Source organism: Amblyomma maculatum, chromosome 10, assembly GCF_055883805.1.
Source record: "Amblyomma maculatum isolate TAMU_Amacu chromosome 10, ASM5588380v1, whole genome shotgun sequence".
NCBI classification, from domain to species: Eukaryota; Metazoa; Arthropoda; class Arachnida; order Ixodida; family Ixodidae; genus Amblyomma; species Amblyomma maculatum.
Window position 1 is genome coordinate 83860588 of NC_139353.1, and position 25053 is coordinate 83885640.

Genomic DNA, 25053 nt, shown 5'->3' on the forward strand with positions numbered 1-25053 from the left:
TGCTTTCTTCTTTATATATGCTTCTGTGCTTCAAATAAATTTCTCACAGTTAAGTTGTAAATTAGCTCTTTGCCATGTCTTTCTCGGGTTCTGTCTTTTCTTTCTGCGATTCAGGCTTCGCCAAAATGTGCAAACTCTACCAAATAGCACAAGAAACAGCCTTGCTGTAGATATGGGTTTTGGAGTTCTTTGCTCCAACGTTTAATTCTATTTTCATACGTGATTCATCGTTTGCAAAACTGTTAAGGTTCAAGTGCCAAACGTGTTTGAAAAAAATAGCATTGTCCTTAACCTAACGTTACTAATGCATCGTTTCGCTTTAGAAATATTCGCCGACAAAATGAATCAACTCGTGTCTTAATTCCTGAAGCACGTTAATTCACACGAAGTTTATAGTACGCTCCTACATACAAGGCGTACATAAGAGGAGGGAGCGACATGTAATGACGATGCTGTATAGTCTCTGGCTTTCGTGCCATACAGGATCTAGAACTGTAAGCCCCATCACAGGACGCTGTTGACGGAGCCGAGTAGCAGCACGAGGTCGGGCCTCCTGTTGAGCACGATGAACATGAAGGGCCTGTCCACTGCCACCACCTTCCTCCCGCGCGGGCTGCTGGCGCCGACACCCGACGAGCGAGCCGACGAGGACCGCTTGGCGCCGGCCTCGCTTACGTGCAGGGTGGCTATGTGTCGGATGCTGGATACCCGCACACCCTTGGCCGGCGTCAGGAGGTCCAGTCGAGCCTCTTCGGTGAAGGCATCGACGACGCCAAGCAGGGGCAGCAGCTGGGTCAGGTCGGTCACCTGCCTGCACCACGAGAAGTGAAGGACTTGACGCCAAGTCACGGTGTTCGCGGACACTTGGGCCGGCAGGTGTTCGCAACCAGCGGTTTGTATACAAGAAGGACAAGAAAGCATCGGCGCTCTCTTTCAGCAAAAAAAAAAATAAAGGGGATGCTTAGAACTCTACAAGAGTGTGAAGCCTAGTTGGACGTGGCGTATGTTGTCTGACTTTCCCGCTTGTAACTAGGGCATGGTGGGTCGTCACCATAGCGATGTGGAATGAAGCCCTGAGTCCAAGCGGCGACGTATACAAGGTGGGCGAGTGTGCTTTCGCCATTTCTAGAATGTTCTATGGGTACCACTGTTGACATTAACCTCCAGCGGTGGTGCCCAGGCCTCGCGCGCTACCGCCGTCATTTCCTCCCTCTTTCCCAGCGTCTCCGTTGCCCTACCCCTCAACGCCTTCCGGCGCCGTCACTGAATTCTGATATTTCCCTCCAATCTCCGACTGCACCAACGTTACTAGAACAAACTCTGTTCTAGTAACGTTGGACTTCTCTCCTTCGCTCATTCTCAGGACCCTCATACGGGGCTGCTGGCTGTTCCTTTTTCCCAGCGCACTCCTGATTATTGTGCCTCACAACGCGACCTTAAAACATAAGGATAGGGTAAGTGTCCTGAGACTTTCCCCTTGAAAACACTCGCTTGTTCAGGACGAAAATAATGTTGCCTAGATGGCGCTTTTGTGACTAGGGAAGCGTGGAACTGAGAGCGAAGTGTCAGGGCTCCAGCGCTAACAAAACACGACAATTGAGGGGTGCAGCGCTGAGAAGTTGGGATTCAAGGCCGACTGAGCATCAAAAGATGTAGTGCTGGCATTGGAAGGCACACATTTCGCACTGGCAGTTTCGGAGTTCCTACACTCTTGGTCAGCAGACAAGAGTGGGCAGCTGCAGATGCACTTTAAAGCGACAATGCTTAAGGTCCCATTCTCCAGAAGGCCCGATGGCATCGGCTTTGAGCGATTATAAATCACGATTATTTCCACTGCCAGGCGGTAGTCTGCAGGTGACATGGCCGGGAACTGACTGGGATGTGGTTGCGGGATGTCACAAGACCCCATGACATGGCTGAGTTGACTGTAGCTGCCAACTCAAGGACGTCCTGTGAGATCCGAACATAACCTACCGAGACCTTTGGATTCCGTGTCACAACCACGCAGGCATGTGTTAGTAGCGCTCGGTCAAAGCTGGGCTTTATATCGCTGCCGGGAGGTGTTTCACATAATGTAGTAGCAAGACTGTATGCTAATGAGTACAAAGAGACACAATTTGTGTCAGTGGTTAATCGAAGAGTGAAGTGCATCTACGCGAACCCCAATCCGCAAGAGGAGACGCAGACGGAAGCCAGTAATGCTTCTTCTACCCTACAGAGGCAGAACTCAAGGGTCCTTCATAACCGTTCATGCAGGTTTGACTGAGAGCTTCGGGTGAGGCAAATAAAGTGTGACGACGAAGCCCCAGAGTAATGCTGAGTGATTTGCTCCTTGAAGACAAGGGCGTTGTCATAGCAGTCATAAGCCACATGTGGTTCGTGCAGTTTGTGGTTCTTGGACACTGAGGGAGGCTGCTGAATTTTAACCTTCTCCAGAAATGCTCATTTCAAAGCGGTGGTATATAAGTGCAGTGGTAATTTTTGGCACCACATCATTTATACGCGTTTTAGCAGCCGAATTGGCGTTCCTTTTTATCCAGCGCTCCAGCTAGAACTTCGTTTCTCTATATTCCACTCCCCCGGCCGCCGCGGTGGCTCAGTGGTTAGGGAGCTCGACGATTGAAGTCAAGGCCCGCGGTGATCCCGGCCATGGTGGCGGATTTTCGATACGAGCGAAAAGCAAGGCGCCCGTGTATTGCGCGAAGCGAGTGCAGGTTGAATCCCCGGCTGGTTGACTTTTCGGAGCCCTCCACTACGGGGTCTCTCACAGACTGAGTAGTTTTGGAATGTTAGGCCCTACAAACCTACAAGCCATTGCATACTCGAGAAGTATATCTAAATTAGGCTGTTTAAAATATGTGATGCAAACAACTTCTCAGGTAGCACAGAACCAAATCAGCAGTGAAAGTGAAAGAAATTGAATAAAAATGCCGCTAAGGGCAAAGTTTTTCATATTGCCTCCAACCAACGTGGAGGCGAGCGCTGCTGCTCAAGCCGCACCGAGAAAGCAGCGAAAAACAAAAGACGGTCCACATGTACACTGGAGGAAAAAGCTTTAATCGAAAAGCCAAGCAGGAAGAAAGGCTGAGGAAGCTGGTACTATTTAGCTTTCTAATCCCATTTACGACCAAATGATTATAAAGAGCCATCGGGAAGACACAACTGCACTTACCTCCCCACTGACCCCCTTGAGCGATTACACGAAATTATGAGACCAAGTTTCGCATCTCTCATTTATTTGACAGAATATGAACAAAAATAATTGTTCATTGTCGCTTCTGAGCAAGAGAGTTACACAAGACGCCTCGTATCATGGCCCATTCCTGCCAACAAACTTTTTAAAAGTTGCATCCTAATATCTTGCTTTGCTTTCTGTGTGTACATGGAATGATGACGCTGTCAAAATGCGCAATAGTGGGTTTCCCTGGCAGATAACAGTTGCATGCAGGCTTGCGCTGCCCGTATAATAAATAATAATTGGTTCACAGGAAGTTAAAGGTGCATTATCTGTAACACTTGTTATGTGGGCACCTAAACTGCGCCATAAGGGAAGGGAGGAAAGTGGGAGAGAAAGCGGAAAGAGAGAGAGGGGTTCGAAAAGAAGTGAATAGTTCTTATATTGCCAGCTCAACTTGCATTTTATGTCGTGCGAACGAGCAGCATAGATCCAGTCATTGCAAAAGATCAAAAACGCCGGGGGCGCATTCGTAATCCGCGAATCGGCGCATTCCTGCGGGAGATTAGGGTTCACACGTACTAAATACTAAATCTTGTATGCCTAAGTTCAATCACTCACTAGTCATTTGCTGGAGAAATACTAGAAAAAAACTCAAGGTGAGGCTCGGGAGTCGGTCACAGTCGCCCGCGCGGCTGCAGGGGAGGCGAGACGGAGACGGCGGCGGCTGAGAGGCTCTTACGCGGTGCGGGCATGCATTGAAGAGCAATCGAATCGCGATGTATTTTGCGATGACGAGACTGAAGCGGCGTCGGCACATGCTTTCGTGCGCTGGCCGTGGCCAGACTGAACACAGGTTTGCAAAAATGCTTTACCAGACGAAAATAATTAAGTCTGACTAACACGCGCATATCAGCAAGTTAAGAGGTACCGCTTCATTCAAAAGTTTTGCCTGCTCATATAATGTCACAAGGCATGCTCTCGCGTCAATTTATGCTTGTTTGAGATTTACTCTTAGTGTTTGGACCCAAAGAGCGACGGCAATAGCTCAGCAATCAAGAACATAACGCTAACCCCTCCCCACTTTCGCGGCAGAAGGAAACGTTGGACGGGTACCTTTTTATATGCGGGAACACTTGTTAATAAAACAAGCTAAGTCTCATAACGTAAGAATAATATGCTTCCGATTGTATGCCTAAATTATAATGCATGAGCCCGTGGGTTTAGGCCTCCTCGGCAATCTTTAGACGAAGCCCAAAACAAGTCCGAGGATCACAAAGGTCGCATATTATGTGAAGGCTTCTCGAAGAAAAGAGAATATGTGAATTAAATATTTATCATGAAGAAAAACCAAAACTCAGTGACCACCATCTACGGCGTGCATGTAAGAGTGCAGCCGACACCGCGAATAGCAGACGACATGGGGATATCTCGTTTTGACATCAGCGGCCAATGGTTGCCAGACCAGAAAGCTGATTTCGATATTAATAATAAAAATTAGTTTTAAAACTATCTACTGCACCGAATGAGCTGAAATTTAGAGGATTTGTAATTTAATGTGTCAGGAGTGAAATGCAGTAATCAGTTTATGCTTAGTTGTTAGCGGTCATGACCCCTTTAAGTCGCACAAACCATCAAAAAATCATAAACAAAAAGGCTAGCGCAAATAACGCATACACAGACATGGGAGAAGACAGGACGAGCGCTAAACATCAACTGAGGATTTACTTGCAATAAAGGGAACATAAAAGCACTTGGTGGTACATGCGCACTCTGGTCGAAACCAACGATCAAAAACTAATCAAAAGGGGGCAAACTGTTCCTTAGGTACACTTCTGTTCCTTAGGTACACATCAAAGAATCAGTGTCCGGCCATGCTAGTTGTGAACTAACACCTTTCAGCATCATGCCAGAGATTCTTTTGCTCACAACACCGACGCCAGACTTTCTGACTATTGAGACCTTTATTACTACCCCGTTCAAAACGCTGCAGTGCGTCTTTAATGGGAAAACAGCGGATGTGCCGAGAAAAGGTACCTCTATCAATTACCCACCCCGTACGAAGTCACTACCTTTCCGTACTTCCCTCCACTACGTAGTTCCTGACATTGTGTATATTATAGATTGGCACGCACGTCACCTGCCTAATGCAAAACTTGGGCAAGGACAGCTCGACATCTCCGGCCTCGCGGAGCCGGTCGATGCAGCTCAGCACGAGCGGCGTGGTCAACTTCTCTTCGACGGCAGCCAGGCCTCCCGCGCCCGTGGGCAGCAGGATGATCATGACGTTGCTCGGGTTCTGGTATGGCAGCTCGACCATAGTCGCCTCCAGTTCGGAGCAGTCGGCCACGCGAAACGGCCCCGTGCACTGCATCGTGGGAACACTGCCGGAACACACGCATGTAATGTCACATATGCGGAAAGCAACTCCATGGGCACGCAGTCTGGACGAAAGCGCAGCCAGTTGCACAAAAATAAAAATTTAGGGGGGGGGGGGGGCATGTTCCCACACGAAAACACTATTTATCCTTGCTTTTTCCGTTGTTACACGGTTTTAATAAATCCATTGTGCAAATTGGGCTGCCTCATGAGCGCATAAAATAGCCCACGGCGATCAAACGGCAGTGACCAGATCGGATGGCTTGCTTTATATTGCTTGGTTGACGTTTTTGTTTAGCATTTTAAGCGCTCATTCATCTCAGATTTTAACATCACCAACCAACCCCAAGTTATACTGAAAGAAAGATTATTCTTCTCTTTTTCTAGATCCACCTACGTCACTGCTCGACTCGTCACTCGATCCTGATTTGATTTCGGCGGAGAAAATATTGCAACGCCCAAACGCGGCTGTAATATATGCATGGCGCAGCCCCAGAAATGGGGCAAACTGGTCACCCCAACGACGTACCCGCTGATCTTGTTCATGGGTATGTTGAGAAAGGACCTCCTGGAGACGGTGAAGGGGTTCTTCCAGTGTCCCTCCAGCCTCAGTGACGACAGCAGGACCAGGCGAGTGTCGTGGTCCACGGAGCCACGCGGGAAAACCTGTTCCCGAGGCAGCGAGAATGAGTTGATGGCCCGCGCCATCGCGTCCATGGTCAGGCGGCACTGGGCGCCGTGGTTGCGGAAGTCCCGTCGGTCCATGAAGTAGCACATGGTGTCTTGCAACCTGCGACAGCCGGTTGCCGGTAATGATCATCTCCTGAACCAAGTCACTCGTAGCGAGTTGGACGATAGTGACAGTAGCGAGAAGCTTGTCCGAGTCATCTTCCTGTTCCTAGCCATTATGCAGCGGTATGATTGGCTTCCACAGTCTTGCTGTCGTGCACAGCTACGAATAGAAAGCGCGCATAATAAAACACTCGTAGAGTTTTGACGAGTTCTAGGAAGCACGAAATGAATGAATTTGAAGAACGAGAGCCAAGGAGGCAAGGTGCTACACAGTTAGCGCCAAAACATTACAATTTTACTTTTATTGCGATAGCAATACTGCCCCAGGTTTCGAGCCATTGCGTATCCCCGGCGGATGCCACGCTTCACCTTGAACGGCCGAGGAGGAGGAGGAGGAGGAGGAGAGGGAAAAGAAGAAGAAGGCTGGTAACTTACGCTCTCGCGTAAGTTACCAGCCTTCTTTTAAAGGATTAGCTTAAGTGTCCTCAATAACGTCGCACCTTACACTGACAGGCCTGAGAAGGAGGAGAGGGAAAAGTTGCACCTTACACTGATAAGGCGTGATATGGGAATAATGTAGCAGGCAAAAGAAGCTTCCGCCATTGCTATCGCAATTTAACTGGGGTTAACCAGAGTTACCAACCAATTTTGTTTTGTTTATATGTTGTTCATATTGTTCTTTATTCTGGCGTTTTTTAAACGTACGTTACAATTAAATACACGTTCAAGTACCCTTGCCCGAACCTTAACTAAGCTTTTTAATCACATAAATGTATCATATATTCTCTTAAACAGTGAAGGAACACTGCAGGAACACATAAAACCATCAATTAAGCTACATAACACCTTGCAAGGACAAACGAGGGCAACGCGAGGGCAGTTCTACAACATATCACAGAAAATACATCAGGCAGAGTCACCTCCGAATGGACAGGATAGAGTCGAGCTCATATAGGAATTATTTGAGGACGTCCCGTGATTTATATGAGCAAAAAGATATGCGATTTTTTTTTTTCAGAAAAATATTGAGGCTATGCTTGGAGTATATGGCAGCCAGAATCTAAGAGGTTGAGTGGGAAAGAATCACCACGACTACAAAAACGATGATCAAATTCAGGGGCACAATCCTTAAAATATAAGCGCAATTGATTTACAGGTATGATTTTATAATAACATTTACAGCACATCATTAGAACAATATTTAGTCTGAATGATAAGCGAATGTTTACGTAGAAAATATATTATTTCGAATTTCTTAACATTTACATAACATTTACAACACACCGTTATCTTTTACTTTGAACGTTAAAATAATATCCACGTTACGTTTTCTTTGTTAGGTTCTAGCATTATCGCAACATTTCAAAGTAATATGTGGGGTCATGCAATTTACCTTACCATTTAATAAAAACATGCTCAGCTCGGTGTTGCGTGGGCGTGCGTACTTTGCGGATGGATAGTTCATATCGAATCTCCGCAAACGCATGCATCATAAATAAACGAGCTCAGATGTCCCTTTGGAATTGGCTGGAATGAAGTGTACAGTAACCAACGTAAATTTTCATGTCTATCTTTTCGCTGAAGGGCACTTGTTCAAAGCTGCAAAGTCCAGGTTTCTGCAAAATCAATTCTATTTGTGAGACACCCGCGGTATAGTGTAAAATAATCTTATTAACATTTTACGGGGATTTTACAAGCTTCTTATGCATGGCACATCTTGCTTCCAATTTTGTTTCCAGCGCTTTCACCGAGTAGTAGAAACTGGCATCAAAAATTAAGGATTAAACTGTAAATAATTGTGAAGGAAATATGGACTACTGGAAACTTGAAAATAATTGTGAGAGAAATAGAACTACTGTGAGATTTTTCGTGAATATATTGTTATAGGGGGTTGAAGGTGGTGTGCGCTGGTCTTTCAGAAGTATTCCTGACAGTGGAGTGTGTTTCTTGCAGCCCGGGAACAGTTTAGTGGAGTCTGCGGGGTGCAACTATACCAGACCCACAACCTACTGGAACTCAGCGATGACCGTCACCTTCCCGTCCCCTGCAGCAACACCAGAGCCGGCCGTTGTCATGGTGGTGCCTCGCGAACCGGGAAACATCCGCGACACCGATGAATTCGAAGTCAACGACTGCTTCATTTTTTGTAAGTGGGTAGACAAGCACAACCGATGAAGCACTATACTGCCAAGTTTGATAACGTAATTGTCTGCCTAACAGGAATGGCGCTCGTCTGCTTCGAGACGCATGAAGATATGACATCCTAGGATATGTTTAAGAAGAAGCTGAAATACTTGTTTGGCAAGACGATTGGACGCAAGCACAGCGCAAAAAATGATCTGGCTTGTCAAGCACAGTCAGCCAACGAATCATACCTACCGTATACATTCAGGACAACCTATAGCGCTGTGCTGTTAACTGGACAGCGCCATATCGAGGACCGATATGTTGGGCCACGTCGTGAATGGGATTGCGTTCCAAAATATTCAGTATTCTACTCTGCAAGGAATGTATTACCGTCGACATCGTCTTTCAGGTCTGCCGGCTGTTTCAGGAAGCCAAAAGCCGCCAAATCGCTCCTACATTTGACCGACTTCCTAACACTGCTGCTAGGTATTCGTTCGCGACGCACCTACACAACACCAGCCATCGCATTCTGCAAATGTGACCTGGATAGTACGCAGGGAACTAGAGTATATGAATAATGACGCCTTCAGCCCTGAGCCAACTAAGTAACGACTGCCCTCGTTCAAGCAGTCGTTCGCCAGGAGTTTGCAAACGTGGGCCTCAAATTTGGCAGACCCTCCGGTCAATCTTGCTCCCCACCCGCCACTCTAATAGCTGCGGCTGCTACTCATTCCCTATGTGCTACCGCTCCTGTAGTCCTTCAGAATGGCACACCTCGGACGGCCGGCCCATCTGCTTTCACTGCGCACGCGTCGGCCATCCGCATTTCTCGCCATTGCCACAGCCACTGGTTTTCGCCTCCTGATGACTACGGACTACGCCCGCCATCGCCAAGTGATTAGCCCTCCCGCCCCTTCAACACTCCAACCTTCCGCCCGTAGGTCTAGCCGCTCGCCATGCTTCGCCCCCACCTTTCTGAGTCGCCGCAAATCCGCCACCCGTCCTCTCCGCACTATTCTGGATCCCTTCCGGAAAACTAGCCAGTGCAAGCGCATGCAGGTGACGCCGCATTGACGACTTGCCTCCAAAATCCTCTCATGACCACCGTTGATCGACACAACCTTCTCGAACTTTACGTTAGATGGTATACTTGTAACTACTATGATTAATACTAGCGCTCAAGTGTCTGTCCTCAGCTCATCCTTTCGTCGCCGTCTCAACATTTTGAGGGTTGCCGGTTCCTCCGCCTTTCGCATCGCCGATGGCAGTGGCGCTGCAGTCGTTGGAATGTGCACTGCGCGTGTCAGCATTGCCGGCCGTACTACTCATATGCTGCTCACCGACATTGATCGTTACCCTAACCCTGTAAATCTCGGCATCGACTTTTTGACGGCTCATAATACAAATATTGATTGGAATGTGCATTGCGCGTGTCAGCATTGCCAGCCGTACTGCTCATGTGCTGCTCACCGACACATTTAACTCTGATCGAGCCTACCTTACTTTTCCTATCACTGACAAATTCTTCAGCGCAACGTCATCGGTTTCCTTCCCGTCGTCACTGACACTGCGTACACCTATCTTCAGATTCTGAACTTCAGCCTCTCGACTCAAGACTTGCCTCATGACATCGCACACGGGGATCTGTTGCCCCTCACCGAAATCACACTCTCACCTGAGCTCCATCAAGATCTTTCTGCACCCCGCTCTCCCGACAGCTACAGATTTGCTACAGCGACAGCTACAGACAGCTACAGCGCTACAGATTTGCCACCCAACCACGCCCGTTTCAAACTTTTGGATTCCTACAACGATTACGATTTCGACGAGTGTCCTTTGGGCCGAACTTCTGTTGTGTCCACCGCATTAATACAGGCGATGCCGGTACGACTCACTGACGGCCCTATTGCGCATCTCTTCCTGTGCGCCAAGTTATACATACCGAAGTGGACAAGATTTTGGACAGCCACATTACCACTCCCTCCAGCACTCCATGAGCATCCTCTGTAGTTTTAGTAAACAAAAAGACAATAGCTGGAGATTCTGCTTTGATTACCGCCGCACGAATGAGATCACCAAGAAAGACGTCTATCTTTTCACAGAATAGACGATACTCCCCACGAATACCGTTCTCTTCTTCCATAAGCAGCGGCTGGCATCTGACGTAGTCTCTAAACAATAATAATAGTGTGTATTTCTTGTTTACCTCTAATCCTATTATCCAACAGTGTTAAACCTGCCGTACCTGTAGTAGTCCTTGTGCAGAGGCACCGACTCATCGAAGAACAACGCCGTGAAGCAGGTGAGAGTCAAGCCCAGGCACCGCAGCTTAGCGCGCTCGAAGTCCCGAAAAAACTCGGAGGCCAGCTGCTCGAACCTGAACGCAGCCGAGGAAGGGTCCCAATCCATGTGCAGCGCGCGGGCAACCTGTCAAGCGGCGATCAAGGCTTGAAACCACAGTGTTCAAACACGTAGTCTTCTCAGTGCATTACAAAAAAAAATTCAAAAGCAAAGGGGACACCAAAACTTCTCTCATCTGTCTTCGTAGTACCTTCGATCGCCACTGCGAAGGATTGAAATAGGAAATCAGGTGCCCTTAATGTGAATATTTAGACGACATTGCTATTGTGGAGGGCTGAGTTGGACCGGGAGAGAAGAAGCCGCAAACGTGAACACGTCGCCTAATGTGTGTATATTCTAGAGCGCAACCAAATCGGAACTTGGAGCAAAAAAGAAACTAATACCGACCAACAGTTAAACGAATTAAACCGTGCTTTCGCATGCGTAATTCGGGTTAACCCTAGTTAAAACCTCGCTAATTTTGTGTCCGCGCCGCCATCGCAGACGCACCGCACTGCTACACATGTCTAACCATGTAGCGTTAGTAGGGCCAACTTACAATTCGATTATTTACGGCTCGTCTTAGCACAAGAAATTTTTTTCTTATGTTCGTAAGAGTAAGTGGAGCAGATAACAATTTTGCTTCGACCAAGAAACCACATGGGATTGAGCTGTCGAGGCAAAGTCTGGAAAACAAACTGCGGAGCATTTAATCGATGGCTTTCATTTCTGTCCAGCAGATCTGCACGTATTCGCGAAGGTTATACCGCTGTTGCGGTGTAACCACTGTATCTATCGGCTGTTGGCCAGGTGGTATGCTAGTTACATTACTTGCAATAAACCTCTTCAGTGCTGGCCGCGAACCTACTTGGAGGATTTGGCTAGCCCATATCAGTCCTGTGCGGTACACGCCTGTGCCAAACGGATCGCTAGAACGTTCGTTGCCTTGGGCCAGGCGAAGGCCTACGACGGCGTTGAACATGGTTACTTGTTCGCCGTGCTCCGCTCATTTTGCTTTCCTGACGAATTTGTTCAGCTCCTACGCGGCCTTTACACAGACCTTAGCAGTGAACTAGTACTGAATGGCCAAACTGCCGGCAGCTTTCCGATTACGCGGGGAGTGCGTCAGGTGTGCCCGCTTTCACCGGTACTCTTTATACTTTCGCTCGACCCGCTGCTGCGTACCCGCTGGGGTGGCGCAGTGGTTACGGCGCTCGACTACTGTTCCCAAGGAAGCGGGATCGAATCCCGGCCTCGGCAGCCACTTTTCGATGGAGGAGAGAAGCAAGGCGCCCGTGTGCTGTGCGATGTCAGTGCACATTAAAGAACCCCAGGTGGTCGAAATTTCCGGAGTCCTCCACTACGGCGTCTCTTATAGCCTGAGTCGATTTGGGACGCTAAACCCCATAAAACCACAAAACAACCGCTGCTGCGTAGGGGCGTCGGGGACAGACGTATTCGAGATTTTCCATCAGTTGGACAGGAGATGGTCGTTGTATCTGCATACGCGGGCGAAATTTCACTCTTAGTGCGTGAGGTGGTGGTAGAAACATTTTATTGCCATTGAACAAACAGTGGGGGCGAAGTCCCCTGCATGGCACTTGGGTGCTCCCTTACTATGTGGGAGGACACCCTTATAAAGCAAAAGAAAGTCCTTGAAGAGCAATCCTCCTCATAGCACTGGAGATAACCCTTCCGTTGTTCTTGACTTCAAGTGCTCTTCATGAGAGACTCCCAGTAGGACTGCGACGTTCGGTGATCGGGGATGAGGAAAGGTTGGGCATGTAAGAAGGATGTGTATGAAGTGTCCTGGTTTGCCGCAGAGTCTGCATGATAAGGAAAACTAGTCTGGGTATCGGGCATGTAGAAGTGTAGGGTATGGAGCCGTCCGAGTCTGCAAGCTTCGTCAGTGTGCGGCCTGTGCTATGGTGAGAGAGGGGGCTGGGGGTGTATATTCCCTTCGTTTGTCCCGGTAGTGCAAGCGAATATCACGGAAAGAGAGAAGGCGCTCCCTGGCCTGTAGAAAGGGCTCCGTTTCACTTACCCGGAATGTAAGACATCGGGCTAGGGAATTAACCTCCTCGTTGCCGGGGAGGCCGGCCTGTGCTGGCGTCCAGATGAGGCTTATGGTGTGCCGGGGCTGCCAGAAGCATAATATGCGAGCAGCGGTGCGGGATATATAGCCGTTAGCATAATTTAGAATCGCAGATTTGGAGTCAGAGATAATTTTTGTGGCAGATGTACAGATGAGAGCAAGCGCGATGGCTGCCTCCTCTGCCTCTGTGGTAGAATTGATGATTATAGAGCTGGAAGTAAGCAGCTTTTCTTGATTGTCGGCTACAGCCAGGACCATACGGGAGCCTGACGTATATTCTGCTGCATCCACGTAGACCATCTCTTGATCGTCGCTATATTGTCTGTCAAGGGCATGAGCCCTGGCTATTCTGCAGTCCTGGTCTCGCTCAGGGTGCATGTTTTTAGGGATTGGAGGTACGATGAGATTAGAGCGGAGGTTAGGAGAAAGGGGTACACCGTCAATGGGGTGTGTAACTGGGCTTACGTTTAAGTGGGATAATAAAGTGCGGCCAGCTGCCGAGTTGGATAGGCAGGCTATTTGTGCCGTTAATGTAGCCTAAGTTCCTCGAAAGTGTTGTGTACACCGAGTTTAAGGAGTCGGGCATTAGATGTGCTGGGGGGAAGTCGTAGAGCCGTTTTCGTGCAACTTCGTAGGAGCGAGTTCACCCAGTCTCTCTCCTTTTGTTTGAGGGGGAGGTATGGGAGGGCATATGTGGCACGGCTTATAATGTAAGCCTGGGTGAGGCGAAGTGTGTTTCACCTCGGTCCACAGGCGGACAGACCGGCCTTTTTACCGCGAGGTTGCCGAGACGAGTCGACTCTCGCTGCATACCTGTCAGGTGTTAATGTAGGCGACCTGCCAGCCATACGCATCAGCGAGTTGCCGTTGACAGTTGCCGTTGACAAGCTTTCAGCTTATGAGTAACGAGAGACCGCTGTCCCCGAATGGCAAGCGTGGGCAGCTTGTCGGCTGCAAAATGAAGTGCGAGATTTTGACTGGCTTAGACGCTGGGGCGGAATCCCCACGAGACAGCGCCTCGCCAGATGGAGTATCGCACCCAACGAACAGTCTGCCAACCTGCCAACTGCGTTGCTCCCGAGAGCCTCTCGCATGTTTTTTCGAGTGTGTAGTTGCGAGAACAATGTGGCGGCTCACCTATAGGATGTTTAACGTCCGTATGAACTCCGGTGTCAGACACCGGCGCAACCCTTTCGAACATGTTCACTGTGGTTCTGTATGTGTTGTGGCGTCGCAGGTGCATCACTGAGGAGCGCCGAATTCTCGCCCGCGCAATGTACCCAGCCTTGCCGATCCTGCGCCTCGTCATCTGCAAGTATCAGTCTGGCCAGTTAGAAACGTATGGCGAGGCGTGCTTTTTGCGGCTCTGGCACACGCGCTTCTATGTTGTACGGTGAGCAGACTTGAGATGCCAGTTGTGCTTTAATAGAACCTCCAGTCCCCCCACCCCTTCCCTTATATTGTTTCCCCTCTCTGAGGAATCATGTATTTGACCTTATTTTGTGTAAGTGCGTATGTAGTGCTAATAGTCTGTGGATAATGTGTTTATTGTATGTAATGTATATACACAATACGTATTCTTTGCGTGCAGTTATGTTTCAGATCATGCGGTATGGCAGGCTTGTTTAGCCTGTCCCCGAGTGCTAGGCTAGCTGCCAAAACAACCTCCACTGCTTGTTGTTGTGGCTGTAGGAAGAAGGGGAAAAAATGCACAGGCCTGCTATTGGCGCCCCGCAGGAGTGGCGCAGTGGTAAGACGCCCGACTACTGTGCCGGAGTTCCCGGAATCGAACCCGACCTCGGCGGCTGCGTTTCGATGGAGGCGAAACGAAGAGGCGTCCGTGTGCTGTGCGATGTCAGCGCACGTTAAAGATCCCCAGGTGGTCGAAATTACTCCGTAGCCCTCCACTACGGCTCCCTTTTCTCTCTTTCCACTTTCACTCCCAGCTTTCTCCCTTCCCTTACGGCGCGGTTGCGGTGTCCACAGAGCAAGTGTGACAGATACTGCGCCTTTCCCTTCCTGTGAACCGACCGACCGACCGACCGACCGACCGACCGACCGACCGACCGACCGACCGACCGACCGACCGACCGACCGACCGACCGACCGACCGACCGACCGACCGACCGACCGACCGACCGACCGACCGACCGACCGACCGACCGACCGACCGACCGACCGACCGACCGACCGACCGACCGACCGACCGACCGACCGACCGACCGACCGACCGACCGACCCGACCGACCGACCGACCGACCGACCGACCGACCGACCGACCGACCGACCGACCGACCGACCGACCGACCGACCGACCGACCGACCGACCGACCGACCGACCGACCGACCGACCGACCGACCGACCGACCGACCGACCGACCGACCGACCGACCGACCGACCGACCGACCGACCGACCGACCGACCGACCGACCGACCGACCGACCGACCGACCGACCGACCGACCGACCGACCGACCGACCGACCGACCGACCGACCGACCGACCGACCGACCGACCGACCGACCGACCGACCGACCGACCGACCGACCGACCGACCGACCGACCGACCGACCGACCGACCGACCGACCGACCGACCGACCGACCGACCGACCGACCGACCGACCGACCGACCGACCGACCGACCGACCGACCGACCGACCGACCGACCGACCGACCGACCGACCGACCGACCGACCGACCGACCGACCGACCGACCGACCGACCGACCGACCGACCGACCGACCGACCGACCGACCGACCGACCGACCGACCGACCGACCGACCGACCGACCGACCGACCGACCGACCGACCGACCGACCGACCGACCGACCGACCGACCGACCGACCGACCGACCAACCAACCAACCAACCAACCAACCAACCAACCAACCAACCAACCAACCAACCAACCTGCTATTGGCTCTTTAGCTGAGCCACCTCCGCTGCCTCGTGCGGACAGAAGAGAAAATAAGGAAAATTAAGAGGGAGAGAAAGACGCGCGCCGTAACAACAGCCGTCGTCCACCACAGAAGCAGTGGCGGGTGCAATGACGGCCTACAGCAAATAAAATTTGGTGGCTGGCTAGCCCCCTCCGCAAGCGGCGTTGACTTACCGTCCCAGCCCCGTAGGGCCAGGAACTGCCACCCTTCCGCAGTCCCTCCCCTGTTCCCGCTATAATCCCCAGGTAGTCGAAATTACTCTGTAGTCCTCCACTACGGCTCCCCTTTTTCTTTCCACTTTCGCTCCCACCTTCCTCCCTTCCCTTACCGCATAGTTCAGATGTCCACTGCTACAAGTGTGACAGATACTGCGCCTTTCCCTCCCTGTGAACCAATTATTATTATTGTTATTATTATTATTATTATTATTATTATTATTATTATTATTATTATTATTATTATTATTATTGCGAAAGCGTTAATTCACGATGTTAACACATTTCTGTCCGCAGATCATGTCCGTAGAGCGTGTCCGCAGGCACTGTCCGCAGACCGTGTCCGCAGAACATGTCCGTAAAATCGTGTCCGCAGCAGCTGAGAGTAATTGGGAAGTGGTAGAGGTTAATAAGTGGTGTCAATCGATAGGGGGTGACTTAATGCTGTTGCTAAAAATAATTAGGCCAATAAGTTATTAGGTAATTAATTAGAATAACTGGTTCACAGGAAAGGAGAGGCGCGGTATCTGCCACTTGTTCTGTGGACACCTGAACCACGCGTAACGGAAGGAACAAAGGTAGGAATGAAAGCGGAAAGAGAGAAAGGGTGCCGTAGTGGATATGATGTCAGGATGTGGTGTCACTTAACCGGAAGTTGAGCTGAAAAAAAAGGGCATAGGAAGGGATTGGCGCGCAATTTGAAAGTACCAAGGGCTAAAATGGGTAAATAAGAAGTAAATGTGAGCTAGATGATGTGACGTCACGCAACCGGAAGTAGAGCCGTAAAGGGGCATAGAAAGGAATTGGCGCGCAATTTGAAAGTACCAAACACTAAAATGGGCAAACAAAAAGTGAATTAAGCAACCAGAAGCAACCAGAAGCAACCAACAGCAGCATCGGTGCTTTCGCATTACTCCAATACAGCTTCTGCAGTGATTTTTATTTTTTTTACTACCCTTGAACCTGCTGATAGGAGAAGTGTTTGATGCGAAGGAACCTTTATTTCCCTTTGATGTGTACTCAGACTTCGTTACATGGCCACCAAGCTGGGCTTATGACTTGTTTATAAAGATGTTTCCCCGTATTGCACGTGTTGCTGCTCAGGTTCCATGCCTTCGGTGGTGGTGGACGACGGCTGTTGTTGCGGCGCGCGTCTTTCTCTCTCTCTCTCTCTTTTCTTTCTTGTCTGTTTTCTCTTCTGTCTGCACAAGGCAGCAAAGGTGGGTCAGCTATAGCAGGCTCTTACATTTTCTTTTCTTCCTACAACACCCCGCCGGGGTGGCGCAGTGGTTACGGCGCTCAACTACTGTTCCCGAGGACGCGGGATCGAATCCTGGCCTCGGCGGCAGCTTTTCGATGGAGGCGAAAAGCAAGGCGCCCGTGTGATGTGTGATGTCAGTGTACGTTAAAGAATCCCAGGTGGTCGAAATTTCCGGAGTCCCCCACTACGGCGTCTCTCATAACCTGAGTCGCTTTGGGACTTTAAACCCCACAAACCAGGTTGGTTGGTTGGTTGGTTGGTTGGTTGGTTGGTTGGTTGGTTGGTTGGTTGGTTGGTTTGACGGCTTCTCCCAGTAATCTAGGGCCACCTCTGGTGAAGGCGGATGAGGGAATGAGGGGAAGGTGAGTAATATGTGTAGAAAGTCGCCAGGTTTGCCACAGAGCTTGCAGGAAGAAGAAAACTGGTCAAGAAAGCGGGCGTGGAGAAGGATGGAGTATGGGGCTGTGCGCGTTTGTAGCTTGCGCCAATGGGCAGCTTGTGTTATTGTGAGATTCGGGGCAGGGGGTGCGTAAGTCCTATTTTCGCGGTGGTAGGTAAGGATGCCACGAAAGGACAGCAGGCACTCCCCGGCATCTGAGGAAGACTTCCTCCCCAGCTTGGAAAGTGAGACCTCGGGCCAGGGAGTGAGCCTCCGCATTGCCGGGAAGGCCTGCATGCACGGGTGTCCAAATAAGGGTAACAGTTTGTCGGGGTTTCCAAAAACGCAAAAGGCGGTGGGTGTTGGGGAACACTAAACCATTGGCAAAGTTTAGGATAGCTGTTTTGGAATCCGAAATTATTTTCGCAGCGGGTGTGGATGTCATGGCTAACGCAATGGCTGCCTCCTCAGCCTCTGTTGTAGAATCGGTGAGAATTGAGCAAGCAGAGATAAGTTTTGCATGATTGTTAGTAACTACTAGTACTTTACAATGGGTGTTTGCATAGGTGGCTGAATCTATATATGCTACACTGGGGTCTTCTTCATATTGTCTGTGTAAGGCTTGCGCCCTGGCTGTTCTACGTTTCCCATCCCGTTCTGGGTTCATGTTTTTGGGAAGGGGGGGGGGGGGGTACCAAAATTTTGGAGATAATTGCAGGAGGTAATGGGGTGCCTTTAGATGGGAGTCCTATTGGGGATATGTGTTGAGAAGAGAGCAGTGCGCGACCTGCTGATGTCAGCGTGGCTTCACGGAGTTCATATGTATTATGGGCCCAAGTTTGAGTAAGCGGAGTGTTGAGGTGCTGGGAGGCAGGCGCAGGGTTGTTTTTGTACACCTGCGGAGTAAAGCATTCACTCGATCACGTTCCTTGCTAGTGAGGGGTAAGTATGGGAGAGGGTATGTGACTCTGCTGGTAACGTATGCTTGTGTGAGGCGAAGTGTATTTCTTTCATGAAGGCCTGTTTTTCGAGGTGCTACACGACGGATGAGTCGAGTAGTTTGATGAGCATGAGTCTGGACTGCTTTGATAACATCTCCATGTGCTCCATGGGAGTAGAGAGTCATTCCTAGTACTCTGATTTGAGTTACTACGGGAATCGGCTGTGCACTGAGTGTCAGAGTGATAGGTGGGCTATCAATATGCGTGGATTTGGGACGCTAAAGGAAGAGTTGAGATTTAGACGGTGAGCATGATTGGCCTCTCTCCTTCACGTAGGTGTCAATAGTGGGGTTGTTTGGAGGCGAGTCTATATTGGTGGCGTCACTGCCTTGACATGCCGCATAAAGGGCGAATGTATGTCTGGAATCTCAGAAAGTGGATTTGGGAGATGAATAAGGGCAATGTTAAAAAGTGTCGATAACAACGGAAAAGGCCGAGCTCGTTTGAAGACTGCGATGTAAGAGGTCAAGTCCTTGTCGTGGTTGCATATGTGAAGACTGAGGGTTGGGTAGAGAATTAGACTCGTTACGGAGGCATGTGCCAGCCGCAAGGCATCTGCTTTATCACCCTAATGGTTGTTGGAGACCTGGCGGGCTATAAGACCCACTTGGTCGCCATACATGAGGAGTTTCGCAAATGTTGTGTCCGGTATACGCTGTTGGTAAATAAAGATGGCAAGGATGAGCACAATCGCACCCGAAGAGAGAGAGTGAGGGAAACTGGAGTGTCTTCCCGAAGAGAGCGACGGATGTGAACAAATTCTGATTTGGTAGGAGCACTTTGAAGACCACAGTATAAGGCTTAACCATTTACCACCCCTGCTGCCCGTTCTATAGGCAAATTTTCGTGTGTTCGCAATTGCTCTCTGTTGCCCAGATAGAGATACCATCCGCATATAAGGCATATCGGATACCAGATATGGGGTTTAATTCGACAGGAAGGTCTTTGATCGCAACTTTGAAAAGCAGGGGAGACAACACCGCACTTCGTAGGGTACTCCGGAATCCTATCGCTGTCGGCTACTCTGCTGTGCTTGCGGCGGCTGGAGCATGAGCCGAGCTTGGAAACCATTAGTCTTGCTTTTGGATTCCGCATCTCAGAAGCTAAGATTAAGGTTAACAGCCCCTTTTATTTCTGCATGCTAAATGGCTTTGCCTTTACAGTTACTCGGCGAGACTCTAAAATGCAGTTACTCGTGGTCTTTCGTCAGAATAGGAAAAATAGGAAAATAGCGTTATCACGGGTCTTCTCAGGTGCACCCATGACTCTTGCCAACTGCAGAACTTTGCCCTGACACATTTTCATGAAACGCTCAACACCATGAAGTGGCTGAACGACTACAGATAATGCAAACCACTGTTGTTTGCTCTTGTGAACCACACTGACGACTAAGTCATCCTTTAAAGTGAAACAGGAGAGTAGGATGCGAAAAAGCAAACAACGACAAAGAATGTAATATGTCGTTAGTTTCCAAATCAGACTTTATTCGAATCGCTACTCACAAGTACCCGCGGCAGCACCTTCTATACACAAATGAAGAATATAAAACGACAAAACAAAAAATACGACAATCCACATCCGAAAAATCTTAATTCACCTACACATCGACAATTGTGCAACATCAAGTTAAGCCTAAGCTAACGCAAAAAGCACACTCTTGATCTCAAATTGAGCTTTAAGGCGTTACGCCGCAAATACATGCGTAAGCAATGTTTCCGTGGCGGAATAAGATAAGCAAGTTTGCTTTTTTATTCATACACGAAGAGAGAGTGTAATCAGAAAAGCCGGAAGTTTGTATGTAGTCGGGTTTCAAGAAGGTCCAGTTACTGGTCTCACTAAATGGCTGCAGGAAGTTGTTTCACTACTTGTGTGTGTAACCGCACACTTCACAGACATCTTATGTGCTGTTATGAAGAACCAACATGCCTAATATTCTACGCTCATGAACTATATACATACCAGTAAGCTTCAATGCAAAAATATAAAAGAAGATCCTTGTACTTCACGTATGAGTATTCCCTCCATGCGTCGGCTCGCCTCACCTCGGTACCTCAGTCGCATCAGCCCAGCGTACTTCAAAGTTCGAGCACGACTAGTGTAGCATTACGCTGCTACACTAAAAACAACAGCTATGCAACGCGGCCACGGCAGCTCTTCCGTTCAATACCGGAAGCCGGGAAGCTACGTGAGGAGGAAGAGCCGTGGGGCAGGGGGGCTGGCACTAGGGAACCTGGTCTGCGGCAAATCATGAAGGGGCTTCAGCTGCAAGGTCAGCTGAGTAGTTCTTTGGCACCAAGTTCAATAGTTGTAGGCGCTGTAACAAAAGCGCCATCTTTTCCAAGTGATAATATGATCATGGAGAAACTGCTTGGTGGCTTCCAACATTTTGTTTTCGATGAATTCGATTAAATTTACTATAGTGATATACAATTCAATAACTTAACAGCAGATACTTTTTAAGGTCAGTTCAGCTAGTGGCGCCCATATATTGTTACGGTGCCGTCGTTGATTCGATTAGGGCTTCGTGAATCTCCTAACATGTGCCACATCGCGCTATGTCACGCTATTGCGTGTATAAGACATTAGAGAGATTTAGCACACCGTGATCCGCGATCCGCTACCGTGATCCGCCACCGCGCGTTCCCCTGCGCATGCCCAGATCACTCTGATGCCGATAGATGGCTCCACATACTGGATGTCGGCACATAGACCTGCTGCATCGGAATAAATCAGCTTGTGCGCCCCGCCCACGAGCGGTAGAGGGCCACGGTGGCGAATCGCGGATCATGGTATGCTAAATCTCTCTATTATTCATGACGTCGTGATAATCGGTAGACGCTATTGGTGGGAGTTGCTGATTTGAAGGGAATTCGGACTTTGTTCTTGAGCTGTATCCGGCTGTAATATCGCACTGGTATATCATACTGAGTTGGAGTTGAACCCGCGACCAAGAAGTAGTGTGAACAAACAGGACCCTTCGCCGGCGGCCAACAAAGGAACGTATCCCTAGTGAAAAACACCATATGAGTCACAATAACCTCATACAGATTTCTCATACTAAACTCATACTAATATCATTCTCATATATTTCTCATATGATGGTTTAGTATGAGTTTAGTATGAAATTATATGAGATTTTTATGAGTTTGGTATGAGAATATGTATGAGGTTATTGTGACTAATAGGTTTTTTTTTTTTTTTTTCACTAGGGATGGGTTCAGAAGGAGTCAAAGGGAATACCTGGTCGTAGGTGTTTCCGCAGGCGCCGCGCAGCACCATGACCAGCGAGCTGGCTACGAAGAAGGGCGATAGAAGCATGTTGCCGGCATGGCCCATCTCGCGCAGCTTACGGTAAAGGTCGAGCGACAGCTGAAGTAGGCATCCACTCAGATCCGGAGCCACTCGGAACATCCGCGGCAGGGGGAAGAAACTGCGGGACAATCGCCACAATGCGCGAGAATCCACTATCAAGCAGCTCAATTGCAGCTGATGCGGAATTAAAAGTGATAATAGAGAATATATGACGCGAAATAGCGAGAATGCACATCGAAGTGGAGGTCCTTCCCACTGGAGAGGGTAGGACAAAAAATCTTCTTGCCATCGAGAGATTCGGAACACTGGACATGCAATACAAGCCGCACGAAGCTGCTCAAAAGCAGACACCCTGGGCTCTACACTTTTGACAAAGACTGTACGTTCGTTCCGCTGTCGCGGGCATCTATATGCAACAGACAAAACAATTATGGTCGCAGCTTCTCGGAGCTCATATAAAATGCAAGCATTTTTAACAGCGGTTGCTTCGCATTAAGCAGAACAGCCTACACAGATGGCGCTATACTTTCATCAGCAGCGAATGTTGCTCTCTCAATTTCTTCTCTCCTTTGCCTTCCGGCGCAGCTGCACCGGGCAATCAGCGCTTGCGTAATATTTTGAATATCCCGCTCCTTCTGCCCCAAAGCGCCCAAACAACGCTTCCTCGCTAAGCGTAGCAGCTGTCACAATCCAAAAACTATATTAAAATTTGAGCCGTTTCGTCGCTAGAACTTTGCGATGCGGTAACCTTCAGACAAATGAAAAGCTTCGTTACCCATCCCTCTGCAGATAACGCAAGACATAGTGGAGCGCCAACGAAGAACTGGCGATGAGGCGAGTGACCCCCGCTTCGCCGGACGCCGTTATCTTGTCCGAAAATATCCGGAGTTCGGAGGCCTTCGTAAATTTTCGTTTAGCTTCGCCGAAGAACTCAAGGAGTGATTTAGGGCTCTGAGCATGCGCACTTGCGTTCCACTCTACCCCTGTCTCCCTAACCGAGAGCGTCGTCCTACGATCGTTTAGGGGGATAAGGGTAAAGTATAGGGGAACAGCGGTGTGCGAGGGGCAGAATGAAAGCCGCATCCGTCAGCCTTTCAAGCGCAGCATTCCTCGTATTGTTATCCCGCATTTATCCTATCCCCCTACCCGATAGAGTTGTCCGAATGAAAATCCGAAAGGTTGTAAAACCCATACCGGTAATGTAGATGCATCGCATCACATGTATTTTCACATGTGAACTCATTTCGCTTTCGGGAAAAGCCGTTAGCGGGGTTCTGCTCGCTGCCAGTGGGTTGCATACGCCGTTTTAGCCGGGTCACTGATGGTACATTGATGCCACGCTCGCGTTATGGCTACACGTGAGAGTACAGTATGGAGAGGGAAATCCGCCAGTCAGAGAAGTTTCAGAAATCCCAGCACATCCTTCTACGCCGGGTTGCCATTCGCGAAAGGCACAAATGATTATAGACAATGTTTGGATTCGTGTTTTATCCTCTGTATGATGTGTGAGACATTAGTGTACGATAACCACGTTATATTCGCCTATGATCTCTGCAAAATTTATATTACAATTTCTTTTCTAACCTGTTTCGGTTTCAACAACGAAATGATAGCTGTGACGTCAAAGTCAAATCTAAATCACGTGTGGGATGAATAAACAGCGATATAATCGTTCTTGTGTCATTTGCATTTGCTAAACTCTAAAGCAAGCCTCAGACAAGAACGGGGATTAAAACAACAGAAAGCGGCAGCGTGTTTTTGTTTCATGCCGTGCGTGATCTAGACTTGATTATGACGTCACAGCCATTCCCCGACTGTTGAAACCGAAACTGATGAGAAATAAAATGGCATTTGAAAATTTTTTACCCGTCTTATAGTCGAAACCTGCGTGATGATTCGCATACAGCAATGGCTTACGCATCATTAACAAGAAGTAAAATGGCACAAAAACTTAGCACCTCGAGACAAGCTATGACCGCAGGTTAATGGACAAAGTGGTTATCATCCAGAAACGACACGTGATCTATGAGGGACGGCGCGTAGTGATTGACTGCGAATTTAGGCCACCTGATATTTATATAAAGTGCACTGACAACGTACATCTCGTGGACAATTTGTATTTGAGCGCCAACGAAATGCAGTAGCCGCGGCGGGATTAATGTTTTGGGAAAGGAAGGCATGTCTATGTGCTATACGTGACTAATTCTTAGCTACGGGACCTTAACTTCGCATAGAAATGGCCTCGGCACTGCTTGCGATTTTCCCATTAATTGTAGAACAATTGGCGATCCGTCGAAACAAAGGCTGAAATCTAACATCCGTGGATCCTACTTGCGTGCGGATCGCAAGCTGCTTCGAAATGTGCAGCAGCACTCCTGATGCGGGACTTATTCTGACGCAGGATGTCTGACGTAGCATTCAAGGCTGCCCTCCCAAGCCCAATTTATACGGCGTAGGACTGAACGCATGAATAGTTAGCAATTAGTCTCGTACCTTTCCACCTCGGTGCTCTCTACCACGCTGTCTAGCCCGGATGACGACAGTTCCACGAGGAAGCTCCCCGAGCGCGAGAAGTATGGGGCGCCGCCAGTGGTCGAGATCGGTTGGCCGCCGAAGGACTGGGAGACCTTGCTGCTGCTGCGGCGGCACAGGTACAGGGAAGGACGGTGAGAGGCGGTGGCACTGCGCTGCTTGTGCTGCTCGTCCTCCGATGCCGTGGAAGAGGTACACACGTCCCCTGGGGAACTTGTCCCCGACACCGGCGGACTGATTCGCACGGCGGTCACGGGCGCCGCAGCGGAGGCCTCCGAGGGTTGTCGTCCCTTAAACATGACTGCGCTGTGTACTTCTTCCTCTTTGCCTGCCTTTTCTACTTCTACCTACCAAACGCGACGACGCGCGGTCCTAACGCCTTTTCCTCTGTACGGCTGAATGTTTATCGGGCTAATTGTATGAGGCAATAACCTCACATTTTCTCACACAATCTCACTCAATTCACATAACAAATCACATGCAAGTTGCATATAATTGCACAAG

At 49.4% G+C, this 25053-nt stretch overlaps 1 protein-coding gene across 1 annotated transcript; it reads right to left on the reverse strand.

Moving 5' to 3' along the window:
• Window positions 1-504: 504 nt before the first annotated feature.
• Window positions 505-24848, reverse strand: LOC146176910 (iris-like). The gene is made up of 6 exons (XM_084581422.1): window positions 24511-24848; window positions 21946-22135; window positions 10719-10900; window positions 6084-6344; window positions 5316-5559; window positions 505-807 (listed from the first exon to the last, which is right to left on the reverse strand). The coding sequence occupies exons 1-6, from the start codon at window positions 24846-24848 to the stop codon at window positions 505-507; spliced, it is 1518 nt and encodes a 505-aa protein (XP_084437548.1).
• Between the last annotated feature and the right edge of the window lie 205 nt (window positions 24849-25053).

Bases quoted from the DNA above. Each gene is read 5' to 3' on its own strand.
- LOC146176910 (XM_084581422.1), bottom strand. From the start codon at position 24,848: ATGTTTAAGGGACGACAACCCTCGGAGGCCTCCGCTGCGGCGCCCGTG. The intron at 10,901-21,945 runs GTATTCCCTTTG...GCCGCTTGACAG, and splicing joins GCGGAAACACCTACGACCAG to GTTGCCCGCGCGCTGCACAT. The intron at 5,560-6,083 runs GTACGTCGTTGG...GTGTTCCGGCAG, and splicing joins CCCATGAACAAGATCAGCGG to TGTTCCCACGATGCAGTGCA.